Here is a 14,588-nt window from a genome sequence, read left to right as displayed (position 1 = left end):
TTGATGGGAATCAATTAAATGCAATTAAAAGTCAAAAAGGAATGGAATATCATCAGAATATTACCATAAATCGACTTTCAATTACATGATATATTTTTCAGATTTTTAGTCAAGGATTACAACCAATTTTTTACATAGTAAACGTCCGAATTGGAAAATATCTATTTCTAGGAAAATTGTAAAACTTTTAGTTAGCTTTCCAATGCATTTTGAATCAACTCAATTGGATATCGAAAGACAAAGTTATGATCAAAATACTGACTGCTGTGCAGAGACAAAAAAATCCGCGCGCGAGTGTAACTTTCCTTATTCGATTGGAACTCTTTTGGAAACCAATTTGTACGTGATTTTTCATCAATTTTCGACCACTACAGATACCCAACAGGAGAATACACAAAGGGGGACGCTCATATTTTTCTCTTATACATAATATACTCCAATATTTATCAATTATCATCATCAAATGAGGAGAATTCATTGTTTTTGTGAGAGAATTGAAGGGGACTTGCAAGAATTCAATCAAGTGAAAATTCAAACTTAGTGGAGATTTATTAAGAAACTATTGAAGAGATTCAAGATTTCAAAATTTGTCTTTATCTTCTCAATTTTTCAAAAATCCGGATTATGTCTTTCCACTTATATATGATTTTTTGTAATTTAAATATGTTAGGCTAATTTTTCATATTTGCTAGAATGTGATGAACCCTTGTTATGAATTTTTAATTTGAAAATTTTAATTGACATTAATTTGTTTAATTGTTTGGATGTTTATTATCGTTTTCATACTTTTCAATTAATTAGCCACTAGTTAAATTGTTTATGAATTTTGTTGTTATCGAGAGAGAAACTAGGATCATTAGCACAAAATAATAAATATTGCGAGATTTGATAGAGGATAGAAATATATCTCTATATTTCATATGATTTTTATAAGATGTTCTAACTCGTTTAATGCATTTATCATGTTCGCATATTTCATCGAGGGATAACAAGGTCGCATGAGGGAAATATATTTGATAACTATCGAGAGAAGTTTTCAATTAAAATAGGAATATTGACCAATAAGCATGATTTCAAATTGTCAATTTAAATTGTCGAATTAAAAATGAAGTACCAAGAGGAATTCCACATCTTAGCAATACTTCTCGCAAATTTGATAAACTTTTACTCGCTTTCTATTTAGTTGATAGATTTAATAGTGTTAGTTACAACTCGACCTTGCTATTCAATTAAGAGAATTATTTAATTCAATCAAACACATAGTCCTCGTGGATCCATGCTACACACCACTTTATTACTTGTTCACGATCCCGTTCACTTGCGGGTAATCAATCGATCAATGATGTTCATACCTTATTAGGTCGACATTAAAGCAAAGTGAATCGAAAGATCAAAATGTAAAATGTAATGGCCACGAAAGTGTTTGAAGTTGTATTATTTCAGTCATCACCTGAGCTTAGCATTTCAATGATCACTGAAATTGATTGGAAACAGTTGAGCTGTCCCCATACATCAAAATCGAACAAGGAAATATGAAGTTCAATATATTAGAAGAAAGTTTCTGTAATGACGACGTTCAAAATTCTCTACTCTAATCTAATGTGTTGCTTCCACCAATTTCTGCAAAAAAAAGAAAATAAATAAACAAAAATATAAATTGATCAATCAAGATTCAATCTGCCCATCCAATGGATGTGTTGTAAAAAAAGTTGGGCATGTATGATCAAGCCAACTGTAGTACTGCACAGTACAATTATATATCTCATTAAGCCACGTTACAAAATCCATACTGCATAAAGTTGACATGTAAAGAAAGAAACGGCACCTCATTGTTCTTCTGGCCTCCCATGAAGATCTAATGTGTTGCTTCCACCAATTTCTGCAAAAAAAAGAAAATAAATAAACAAAAATATAAATTGATCAATCAAGATTCAATCTGCCCATCCAATGGATGTGTTGTAAAAAAAGTTGGGCATGTATGATCAAGCCAACTGTAGTACTGCACAGTACAATTATATATCTCATTAAGCCACGTTACAAAATCCATACTGCATAAAGTTGACATGTAAAGAAAGAAACGGCACCTCATTGTTCTTCTGGCCTCCCGTGAAGAACTTGTACCCTCCAAAGAAAAGCAAACCCCAGCCAGATAAGGAGACAATCACAAACTGCATATTCAAAGATACACAGCATAAAAAATTCACAGTATTTTTCAGATATGATATCTGTAAACCTTAACTTTATCTTAATGGTGTTCCACATGAGAAATGAATGAACAGTGAAAATATGTGAGTAGAACAGGAAAGAGTAGGATCCATTTATAAGAGAAAATGAAGAATGTTTGCAGAATTCCATAATTAATACACAAGCAATAGGTCAAAAGAATAACTTAGCCAAGCCAAATGTACATATGCATGAACACCAAAATTCTCTGGAGGAAAAGAGCACAAATATTCAGTACAAGTGAACTTTGATAAACATAATACATGATATTGATTCTGCACTCAAGTGTAAAATTAACTAGTAACATTCCTTTTCCAGAAATCCCCACAGGAAAATGGCATGGTAGCTTTGACTGAATTTTTTTCTTGGGATCACCTTTCTCTAAAAATAATAGACATAAATCACTCTGCAATACCGGACAATGTTCACATTTAACAAATTCCACTAAAATCGTATACAAATTAGCACATTGTGGTGCTACTAAGCTTTGTTCAATACCTTCGCAATAACATTAATAATAGATCAATTTGTCCTTCCAATTAACTACATATTGACCTCTAGTTCATTCATACTCAGAGTCCCTTCCAGATTAATGCATAAAACAGTCAATCCTCATGACCTTTGACATTGATCTTATTAAAAGCAGCACAAGGTAAGAAAAGTACCATATCCATTTTCATCAGCATGGAGCTCAATTTCTTTTCATACATAAGCATTAACATGTCAGTTTGTACTTTCACATATTCCAGGTTCAACATATTTATTTGTTGCATTAGTTACATTTGATCCTAGTTGAATCCATCAATATATGAATTCATTTTCCATTCCCAACTGTAATCTGATCTTTATTTGTTTGCTGTCGTACATAGAGTCAGCAATGCAATCCAAGAACCATGAATTGAATCCAAACGCGCAAATTTGTGGTTGGCTTACACCTCAAAGAGTGTGTATCAATTTAGTTGGTATGTAGCTAAACCCTACTGATGTTATCAAAAATAAAATGGTCTAGGGACTAGGGTGGGTTGTGGAACATAGAATGATAATTTTTTTAAATTTGCATAGACATGTACTGTCCGTAAGAATCAATATATAACTTCTCATGGCAACCAATAAAGGTTCCCATGATAGAGGAGAGACTTACTAGAGATATTGGGGAGATTGGTAAAATTAGTCACTAATAATCCTCATGATATTTAGTTAACAAAATATATTGTTAAGCATCTACTAAACTAATCACCCTAAATTAAATTAAATGTTATTTTATGCACGATGCCATCATAATTGAATTTGTAGGGTCTGTTCCTGAGGCTCGTGTTGCTCCTACTATTGTAAATGTAGTGTGACAAGAGCACATGATTCGTACCTTCAGAAGCTAGACCTCAACTTGCTTAGGTATGGCTCCTCGAAATAAAGTTTGGTGCTAATCACTCTCAGTTCACACTGCTTTATTTTTTAAGCAACTTAAGAGGTAAGGCCAAATGTCCTCCTCTAAGTACTAAATCTATAGCATTTTTACCAGTACATATTCCTAAATTTTGCATTTGGCTGTACATATATGATATACTACCTAGATGGTCATGGAAAATTTTAAACATGACAAATTATCTACTTCCCCAAGGAATTTGTGCTTTAGTTTTCGGACTGACATATATAATAGTCTGTACCAGCAAAGCACAATCAGGCAATAGCGTATCCCCTGTTCCCAAATCAGTAAAAATAGATTTTCAAATTCACAACTTATTAGCATTCAAGCTTTATAAAGATGTTGTTCATTTATTCAGAAGTACAGTTCCATTGTGTGATGAACTAATTAAATATGCATAAATGCTGCCCTCAAGTCAGGTATTTCAGAAGTTTGAGCAGTCAACTTTCCTATAATAGAGTTAAAAGAGATAATTTTTTATAAACAGAGAACGTATTCAAATGCCTTGTAAAGTTTTCAATTATCTCTAGAATATACAACAAACTTAGAATTACACTGCTGGCCTTCATCTGGTTCAGACGGTTAAAGCCATATCTATGGCTCCAAAACAATCCTAACCATAGATTTATCAAGAAATTAGCTTTTCAACAAACATCATAGCAAAGAACTCTATAAACCTATTTTATTGTGACTCATTGTATACATGACAAGATTTAAATTTCCAGTATAATTGAAGAACTCAAAAATAATGCTTTCAATATATCTACATACAAAATGAAAATAATTCACATTCGACAAAAACAATAAAAGACGGAAAGAATGACAAGAAACGCACGTGCTCTTCCTTCCACTTGGATGGACTCATGGGGTCTTTCCAGAAATCAACCTTACGTGGCCCATGGTGATCTACAATAAACCCATTTCCAGATAATCAAAAATAAAATAAAATAACAAAAGTACTTCATTTGGGTCATATATAAAAATAAGAAAAAGAGAGAGAGGGAGAAAGAAACAATCATACAGACACATATATTCAATAGATTCGACCTGAGAAATATTAGGTTAGCACGGTACCAGCGGCGCCAGCGAGGCCACGGCGGGGAATCATAGAGGCGGACCGAGCGAATGTTGCAGCTCGGCGCGCCGTCGTTGCAGCCAACGAAGTAGCCATGGCTTTGTGCTTTTTCTTTCCAAGATCGAACGGGCGTCAAACAGCAAATTGGAAATAGGATTCGTTTGAGTAAAAGGGTGCTTGCATGATGGGGTGCAACGGCGTCGTAATAGCCTCCCAGCCCTTTTTTTTTTTTTTTTTCCCTTCCTTTCCTTTTTGGCCGCATGAACTTGATACAATTCATCCCGTTAGTCCATTTTGGATAAAACCAATGAAGTAGACGATGTACCCACGTATAATTCAGTGGTGCAAATGATATGAGTGAGGTTATCTCACGTCTTGCTGACAATCGCAGTGTGGAGGTTCGATTCCTAAAACATGAAATTGAACTCTTTGTAGGCGTAATGTACAGACAGCTCTTGTTCCCTGGTCTGTTGGTGCACATCCCGCGATTTATTTTCCTCACAAAACTCTAAGGGCGGGACGGTGAAAGCCCTCAATATTGGGGTTCAACATTTTTTTTTTATTTTTTATTTTTAAGCAAAGTAGACGATGTGTACGACAAATTAAAAACATTGCAATATTAATTCAATAGATGACGTGGCTTGTATGCCGGGAAGAAAGGATTCTAACAAAGAGAATGTTTGTATTTAAAATTAAGGATTCGTTTGACAAGATTTCAACTCCTTATAAAAGGATTTCAAAAGAAACACCAAAATTCCAATCTCAACACAAGTGATCCCAAGCTATTATAATTTGATGGACAATGTTTTGTGAACAATGTTAAGGTAAATTCAATATTATATCACAACCACAAATTAAAACAACAATTAAATAATATTAGTTACAACAGTTACTCTCATAATTTACCCGTAAATCTATTTCAATATTTGAGGGAAAAGTGAGAGCCAATCTATGTTGAATTAATGAACATTGCATTGTTGAAGTAGAGGATGACTATAATCGACATATTTATCCCAAAGGGGCTTGTACTTTTCCAAGCCGATCTTCAGCCATGGTTTCGAGTTCCCATTAAAATGTAGTACAGCCCCTTTCTCTATCACCTGAGGATCAACATTTGTATACCCTAAACCTAACACGTGCCATGTAGGATTCAACGGTTCTGTCAATCCGTAGAAAGTCAGTAATCCCGGTGGAAGGGTGCCAAGTTTCCACAGTGTCCTGTCGACATTCTTTTCCTGCCAGTAGTGGTAGATGCCGGTGACATTCCTTTTCCTCCACTCGACCAAATCAAAAACGTTCATCCCAAATGCCCACCCACATGCATCAGGATCGAAATGTTCACGAATAAGAGGGTGCGAGTAATTCAAGTACTTGTGATATCTGTGAAATGTCTCCATGCATGTCTCGACTGCACCATTTACGTTCCCATTTAGATCTATAGTGAACAGGCCCGACAGATCTTTCTGAACTATAACATCATCATCAAGAAATGCAACCTTCTTCAATTCGGGAAATACTTCTGGAATATAGAACCTTAAGTGGTTAAGCATGGATAGATACTTTGGGTTCCTAAATTTGATTGGCGTCCGTCTATCACCACTGCTACCAGAAAAATAGTAATTCTGGGTGTCGGAGTCTTGAAGCTGTTTAAGAACAGGAACATAAGAAGCATTCAACCAGGTAAACTCTTCTATCTTCTGAACATCAACAGTCACTCCCTTAAAACTGTTCATGGCGAACCAGGCCTTCATTGCAGCATAAGTCACCTCGTCAGTCACGACATGGAAGACTACCTGATCAGGATTTTGGGAACTCAAAGCTGTAGAATTTACCACAACTGAAGTTGCAAGAATGTTGTCAGAAAAGACGCAAAAATGATAGAGATTGTTATCTTTGAGTTTTATAACTGCTTCCCTTTTCTCTCTGAGTTTTCTTTGTAAATTTGAGTTCTTGTACCATTCAGTTGACAACCGAATACCAAGACAATACAAACTCTTCGGGACTTCTTCAGCAGCTATTTGTCCATACTTCGAACTTTTCTCATTTACGGAACTCATCTGTTCTTCAAGACCCTGGATCTTTGCCTTCAGCCTCATGATCATGGTTGCACTGTCATAGTGGAGTTGCTGGGCTTGGAATAGTAAAAGTGCCATATCGCGAATTGCAATTTCTGATTCACCGGTAGTCAAAGGATTTCTTCTTAAAGCAGCATTGGAGAGAAGTTTTTGTGAGTTGCGGATTTGGGCACTAAGTTCCCATGCAAATTGGAGGTTGTTGCTTTCCTTTGCAATGGCAAGAAATGACTTTGCTAGGGAAATTTGATCATTAAGTTGCCTGCTTACAGAGTTGGCACTTAACATTTCTTCGGTGATATTAAGGCCTTCAATGATTCTGTCATGTCTATAGGATCTCTGCAAAACATATAAACAGCCACAAAGGTTCTTGATTTGCACTAATAAGGTTAGAAAGACATTATATGCAAATTGAGTACTTCATCAATCAACTGTACAAAGTAACAAATGGTGGTCTTGAAGTTCCAGATGAATATTTTTTCTTACTGAAGACCACAGACCACTGTGGTTTAAGATCTAGCTCATATCCAATATCAGCATTCGCGTGAAGTCATACGAGTACATCCATATCCAAACTCCTCCGGTAAAAATTTTTAACACCAGAAAGAAATTTTACATCTTGCATCTCAAAATGAATGGCCTATTTCACTTGTTTGGTCAAGCAGTCTTTTTCAAGGAATAATTCATATTTATTTCATAGGGACTAAATTTTTACATAATATTAAACCTTAATCCTAATACCAGCAATATAAAATAAAGCTACAAAAATTGCCTGGTTGGAAAAAGAAAAAAGTCAATAAGTCATTAAGTTGAACGGAGATATTTCTCTTACTAATTTTTGCCTCATCCTTTTGACTTAGAATGTAAAGAACAAGACCCAGAGGTCCAGAATTATAGGAGAAAGAAGATATGAGAAGAGGAAGGGTAAGATGATTAGAGAGAAGAGGGGAAGAGGGGAAGAAGGGGAGAAGCTGATGGAAGAAATTGGGAGAAAAATTATGTTTATACAATTCATCAAAAGTCTAACTATTACATTGCATAAGCCCACCTATATAAGGTTTAAACTAATCTAATTTAAGTAAGAAACAACTAATAAGAAAGTCTGTAAAATAAATCCTAATTCTATTATCAAGTTGTTGCTATTTGGAATCATCCAATTGTCCTCATATGGTCAGTATTGCTATATTATTTGGTAAGAAGTAGCAATCTATCTCCTCGGAGTTGAATTCTCTCAATCCAAGAGAGATTATGGAGATCTGATTACATATATTATATGAAGACTTTACACTTTTAGACTTTCATTTTATGAAAAATAATTAAGGTTTATTTCATAGATTCTTTAGTATTTTATTTTTGTTTCTTATTTGAATTAGATTAGTTTAAACCCTGTATCGAAGGATAGAAGGGGCTTATGCATTGTAATAGTTTGTGTTTTGAAGAATTGGATAAACAATACTTTCTCTTCCAATTTCTTCTGTTGGCTTCTCCCCCTCCTCTTCTCTTCTCTCTTCTTCTATAATCTAGTTCTTATTCATTATGTTCTACATCACCTTTTTCCTCCTCCAGTATGTATTCTCTCACTTTAAATCTGGCAAGACCCGGAGACAAGTTTGTATGAAGATCTATATTCTGTCCATGGTAAAGATATGAATTGTATCCCCTTAGGTAGAAATAATGTTATTATGCACATTTATCATATCTATACATCAACAATTACTTTTTCTTTACTTATTTAAGTAGTTCTCATTCATTATAATTTTCATCCTCATTTTTCAATATAATTCTACTAAAATTAATAAAAAATACAACATTCATGGGGGTCATGACTGTTCCGTGGGGGTTAAAAAATTGGTGCTTTGTCATTTCAAAAAGAGGTCAAATGGTTCAAATAAACTTTGCCGCATAGTGTATAACAATCCTGAACTAATAATAACATACAGATAACCAAAATATGAGCTTCATTGTTGAATGCTCTCTACAAATATTGCAATTATCAATGTTCTCTAAGCAGTTATTAGTATTTCCCCGATCCGAAAATACATAATAATCATTTAAAACGTGTTTCTATACCCAAAAAACAAGAATCAACTTATTTGCTCTTTTCAAGTAACAATCACAATAATCAATCTATAATTGTTTATGCATAAATACCTCCACGGGTCCCCAACCTTTCATAAGCGTGGCAGCAATGTTCCCTACCTTCCATTTGTAACAACTAACAACCAATACCCACGTCCCCAACCTTTTAACACAATGCATCTGATCTATCCACATGACGGAAACTGTCTATTTAAATGTTAAACGGCCATGTGATGTCTAACTGAAAGATATATTGTCGAAAAAAGAGCAACATTAAATGTAAGTTGAACAGTCAAAGTTTGGTTTATGCAATAAATGAAATCTTTTTTGAACAGTTTTACCCCTTCAGTCACACATAATGTGCGTTTGCATGGGCATTTGACATTTAAATAGAGTCATCTGATTGTCAACGTGTTAAAAGGTTGGGGACATAGTTGCCATAAATGAAAGGTTGGGAACAACGACCGCCAAATTCATGAAATGTTAGGACCCCTAGAGGAATTTACCCATCCTTGATTGATCCATCAAAGAACACTATTATGTCAAACACACTTTCGAAAACATTGACGACAAGTGGGTTACTAAACTCACGAAATTCATTGAACATCACAAAAGACGTAAAATACTTTGTTTTTACAAACTTTTATCCCTACATACCATCATGTTCTTCAGATCTATAAGTACAGCCCTTATTCCTTCGACATTCAATCACCAAGGATACAATAGTCTAAGGATGCTACTTCCTTGGGCTTTATTCAGAATAAGGGTTAGTTTGTGGTATATTCTTACGGTACTTCAGGGGGAGTATTTTTTTTTCTATGGGATGTGCATCACTTTTGATATGTTCTATTCATAGATGCACGAGTTTGCTATTTAATCTTAAAAAGCTTGGGGCTTTCTGGAACTTATTGATCAATGAATGGAATGTTGGCTAACTACCTAGATTTGAGAATGATCAGCGATATACTATTATACATGGAGAGATTAAAGAACCTAAGAAAACAATTCATATCAATACAGGGAACTTTGAAAAGGGTATAAAAGCAGATAATTCGAATCCAAACTCAACACTTAAACCTTCAACCTTGAAAACAAGTCATCAACAAGCCTCCCCAATTAAGAAAAGCAATATAGATTGAATCTGAACTCTTGTTCCCAAATTCTGAACAATGCAGTTATTGAGTGTAACCATTGACCTATCAATGTATAAGGTACACACAGACAAACAACTAAAACCATCAGTTTCGTAGTTGCATTTACAGTTTGGAATGAATTTATAAAGGGTTTAATTTATGACTAGATAGAAATGAGTTGTGGATAAATGAATAGTACTTGTGATTCCATTGAAATGTCCACTTGAAAATGAAGTATGATAATTTATTAATCATTTATTAATTAGCCAAATAGAAGCTAAATATTATTATTAGTCGCACCGATAATTTCATTGAAACCTGTTCTTATAGCATAAATTGACTAGTATTATATCAAGTGTACAGTCCAGGAGTTTGTCAGATTTTCAACTACCGTTACTACCCAAACACAACTCTAATGATTAAGACAATATAACAGCAGTAACCAACTGAAATTACGACATCAATATGTAATCGTCCTAAACTTTCACTAGGTCCACACACTTCTTCACCATCTATACGGATTTCCAAAGCTAAAATAGCTTATTTCTATCAATATAAAATCCACAAAGCACAAGAAATGAAATGAAATCAATCCCAAGTAACCCAAAATTGAAATTCAAGCTGGAACCAGAAATTCAGTTTCCAATTTTTTCGTTCAAGCAAAAAGGATAAAAGAACCAAAAATATATGATTTGATTATGATATCATAATTACCTTAATAATAGCTGATCTCGACGAGGGTTTCTGATTCTCTCGGCTTATCAAAACAATGAAGAGCAGGATCGTAATCCCACAAAGCGTTAACCAAAATACACTCGAAACTCGCCGCCTCACCGGTCGGCGTAAATCTGATCCTCGGCGCCTCATTTATTTCTTTACTGAAGATATAATAATGTCCAGAAATCAAAAAAATGGAGGCTAAAAACTGAAAAAAATTGAAATGTGGGACTAAATTTGAAGGGGGATTTAGTAATTTGGATCGAGAGAATTGCTGCAAGTGTTACAGCAGTGTTAAGAAAGAGATGGATAGAGATCTATTGCTGGTCCTGGAGGCTTAGGAGCCTCTATTATGTCATGTGATTGTCGTGTATCTAAAAAGCTTTAAATTCTATGATGAAAATGAAAGAATTTGTGAAGTTCAGGTATCGTCCCGCTTCTGTTTATCTTTCTCCAAAAATTAGTATTTATTTTTTTATTTTTATTTTTTTGAGTTACACAGCTGTAATATTTTAAATAATTTCTTCCAAGATACCTAATACATATTTTCAAGCTCAACAACAGTTTCGACAGTTCAACTTTCGAATTTGACATTTCGAAATTGTTAGAATAGACATCTCAACTGTTGAACTCGACATTTAAAAACTGTCGAAATAGATAATTTAACTGTCGAAATTCAACCATTTATTTTACATTTTGCTATTGAATGGATTTAAAATTCGAAAGTGTCACTTTCATGCTATTAAATATCAACATATTGATTGTACAAAGTTCTTACAATTGCAATTTCAACTTTTCAAGTACTAGTAATCATTTGAAATCATCATATTGCATGAGGGAAAAGTTTTTTTATATGGATGACGAATCGAAGTCGAGAGTGGACAATCACTTTCATTTTAGTTATGATAAGTATTACCCTACGCATTCGCTATGGTAGAGTTGGCCATAATTGGACCACATGTTTCGACACCATTTTAACACAACTCACGTAAATAGACTTGATGTCTGAAAGTGATTGATGTTGTATTTTGAATGTTCCCCCATAGCATTGTACATTCTGAAATTATATTTTTTTCCATTTTATTATCATTTGCAGACATTAAGTTCACAAACATAATAATTACATAGACATAAATTTCATACCACCCCGACAGATGGTTGTAAAGTAGAAAATTTGACTACAAATAAGATGTATAAGTGACATGTTGTTCCCGAGCACATTCTCAACTTATATAATTATTATCATTTCATTATCGTTTGCAGACATTGCTAACATCTTGACAGTTAACTATCAATCCCGACAAAAGGTTTTTGTCATTCTTGACAGTTGATTGTAAAGCAGAAAATGTAACAACAAATAAGATACATAAGGGATAACTTGTTGTAAAACATTTGGTAAAGGCGTTAACATATTCATCTCTGACAAAATTATAATATATAGTTTAGTACATAAACGTATACAATTATAGCCCACTTCAATCATTGTCGACATTTGAATGTTCTCCCCACTGTCTTCTTCAGAATCGTCCAAGTTTATGACAATTATCTCAGGAGGTAGAACGTTCGCCAACGACTTATCATCGTTGAATTCATCTTCAAACGGAATCACGAACTCGAACACATCATCAAGTACACTAGGCGGTGATTGCGAGGCTTCACTTGAAATTTTGTATAAGTTGAGAAAATGACCGGCAGAAATGGTTCTCCTACCATTAGGAGGGTTGACTTCCTCATCATTCGAAAAAATTATGATAGGAAAAATGAGGACGAATTGGGTATTGGCAGAGGCTCATTCAGGTTCAATGGTTCGTTGCTTCATGTAGACAACCCATTATCTCAATATGGTTAAATTGAGTGAAAACATTTTGAAATGTTTGATGTATAAAATGTCACAAAGTTGGAGAAAAGTGTAACTGAAAAGAAAGTTATGCCATGCTATTTAAATTCTTGGAGGAAAGTAGTTATGGTGTCTTAAAAGAAAGTCATACCATTTTATCTTAATGCTTTCTGCATATAATTGTTGGTAATCAAAATTTATTAGTATTTTGTATCTTAATTGTAGCATGGTTCTAAAGTATTTTTGATATTTAAACCTCTCATAATCAAATTTCAATCAAGAAATTCAACATTTTTCTTGTGCTAATCGAACAATCCAACAAATATGAGAAACAAGAAATGATAAAATGTGTAATCAGACATGGATGAAACCACCAAATCGTGTTTATAACCACATTCTTGGAGGGAAGCAAAATGAGAACATTTAGTACACTATTACAAATCGATTATAATGTAGTATTAACAAATTTCGTCACAATATTTCTTTACTCTATTTCTCCTCTTCTTAGTGTATGAAGTCCTAGTAGATGCTGCAAGAAATCAAATGTGTCGATCACCGTCTCTTTGTGTAAACAACATCGTTGCTTTCGACGGGTATGGTAGATGTCTCTGTCACGCTACAAGTTGAGGGAACTTTCTCGTTGTCCAAGCATGACACTTCAGGTTCTATGACTCCTCCATCTATTTGAAAATAACATTAGCAACACTACCAATATGAGTTTAGTATATGTAGTTTGCAAACCGAAATGAGATGAGAGTATTTAAAATTTTGAATTCCTCATAATTAACACACATACCGTTCACCTCTTAGTTTCCACTAGGCAATGGATTCTCATGGTCATCCGAGCACGGGTTGATTCCTCCTCTATCTAGTTGAAAACAACAATTACAATACTAATGGATATGAATTCAATATTTCGAGTTTGCAAACTACGAAATGAGACGAGAGTATTTGAATTTTTGAATTCTTCAAAAGTTAATGCGAAACAAACGTATAAGAAAGCAAAAAATAAAATAAAATAAAAATAAAAAATTATAATGCTCGAGAGATGTTGCCTTTAACTATCAAGAACTCCAATTCATCGGATGAGAAATATCAACAGGTGAATCATCTTTCGATATTTGGTCATCTGTCAAGAGTGACTGAAACAAACTATCAAGAACAATAGTTTATCACGACAGATGGGTTACATAACTGATCTGTCGAGAAGTTTTCATATACCCAGAATTCATAACTGCACAGACTTTCATTGTGACAAATTAATCAGTTTACTTAAAAGATTCGATAGCCATGTCTAAACTAGAAAAATATAATAAACAAGTTAGAATGGAATGACAAGTATAATACAACAATCAGTTTCCACAAACCAAATAAATTCAGCGAAATATGAAGTAAAAAATTGATAGAACTTGAAATATATTTTTAGAAAAATATAAAAATAAAATTCATATATAACACGACAAAAAATCTAGAAAAAAATCAAAACCCCCTCGAAAATATAAACCTAAAAAAATAGAAATCCAAACTACCTGTAAATGTATACCCCAAACAAAGCCCAACCCAAAACAAAAAACAAACTAACTCGCGGTCTAGATATAGGGAACTCAAAATTAACGATGCAATCTAAGAGAAAAACCAAAAACAGGAACATTAGTAAAAACTTTGAAACAAAACCTTCAATTGACCTAAGAATGAAAAGCACATATTCGAAACTTTACCTAAGATTTTCTTCTTCATTCTATATTGACGTAATAAACGGGACCCCAACGTAACAACTTGCACTCCATATAATTTGCAAAGAATCAAGAAAGGAAACATAGAAAAGAAGAAATGAGAAGGAGAAATTTTGCGAAGAAACGCACTAGAGAGAGAAAAAAGAATGAGTTAAAAATTAATAAATTTTGCTATTTTATATAAATTTTGCTCTTTTAATAGTTAAATTTTTTTGCTTTTTTTTTATGTTGTCAACTCAAGGATGTGTAGGTTATTTAAATTCTGGGGGGGGGGGGGGGGGCAAAAAAAATAAATT

General features: G+C 33.8%; 2 protein-coding genes across 3 annotated transcripts; both read right to left on the bottom strand.

Moving 5' to 3' along the window:
• Positions 1-1,378: 1,378 nt before the first annotated feature.
• Positions 1,379-4,972, bottom strand: LOC111380661. Of its 2 annotated transcripts, none has more exons than XM_023004291.1 (4): positions 4,721-4,968; positions 4,482-4,552; positions 2,085-2,168; positions 1,379-1,620 (listed from the first exon to the last, which is right to left on the bottom strand). In XM_023004291.1, the coding sequence occupies exons 1-4, from the start codon at positions 4,815-4,817 to the stop codon at positions 1,597-1,599; spliced, it is 276 nt and encodes a 91-aa protein (XP_022860059.1). In that variant the 5' UTR covers positions 4,818-4,968; the 3' UTR covers positions 1,379-1,596. The 2 variants fall into 2 exon arrangements, with proteins under 2 accessions (XP_022860059.1, XP_022860058.1); XM_023004290.1 differs by lacking the exon at positions 1,379-1,620 and adding an exon at positions 1,897-1,999 and having other exon boundaries at positions 4,721-4,972.
• Positions 4,973-5,483: 511 nt separating this feature from the next.
• On the bottom strand, positions 5,484-11,150 carry LOC111380650 (probable galacturonosyltransferase 10). The gene is made up of 2 exons (XM_023004278.1): positions 10,720-11,150; positions 5,484-7,132 (listed from the first exon to the last, which is right to left on the bottom strand). Exons 1-2 carry the CDS (start codon positions 10,870-10,872, stop codon positions 5,681-5,683), a joined length of 1,605 nt encoding a protein of 534 aa, XP_022860046.1. The 5' UTR covers positions 10,873-11,150; the 3' UTR covers positions 5,484-5,680.
• Between the last annotated feature and the right edge of the window lie 3,438 nt (positions 11,151-14,588).

The sequence above is a fragment of the Olea europaea genome, unplaced genomic scaffold (genome assembly GCF_002742605.1).
Source record: "Olea europaea var. sylvestris unplaced genomic scaffold, O_europaea_v1 scaffold218, whole genome shotgun sequence".
Lineage (NCBI taxonomy): Eukaryota > Viridiplantae > Streptophyta > Magnoliopsida > Lamiales > Oleaceae > Olea > Olea europaea.
The sequence above is the reverse complement of the archived record's forward strand: the minus strand, read 5'-3'. Positions and strand labels throughout refer to the sequence as shown.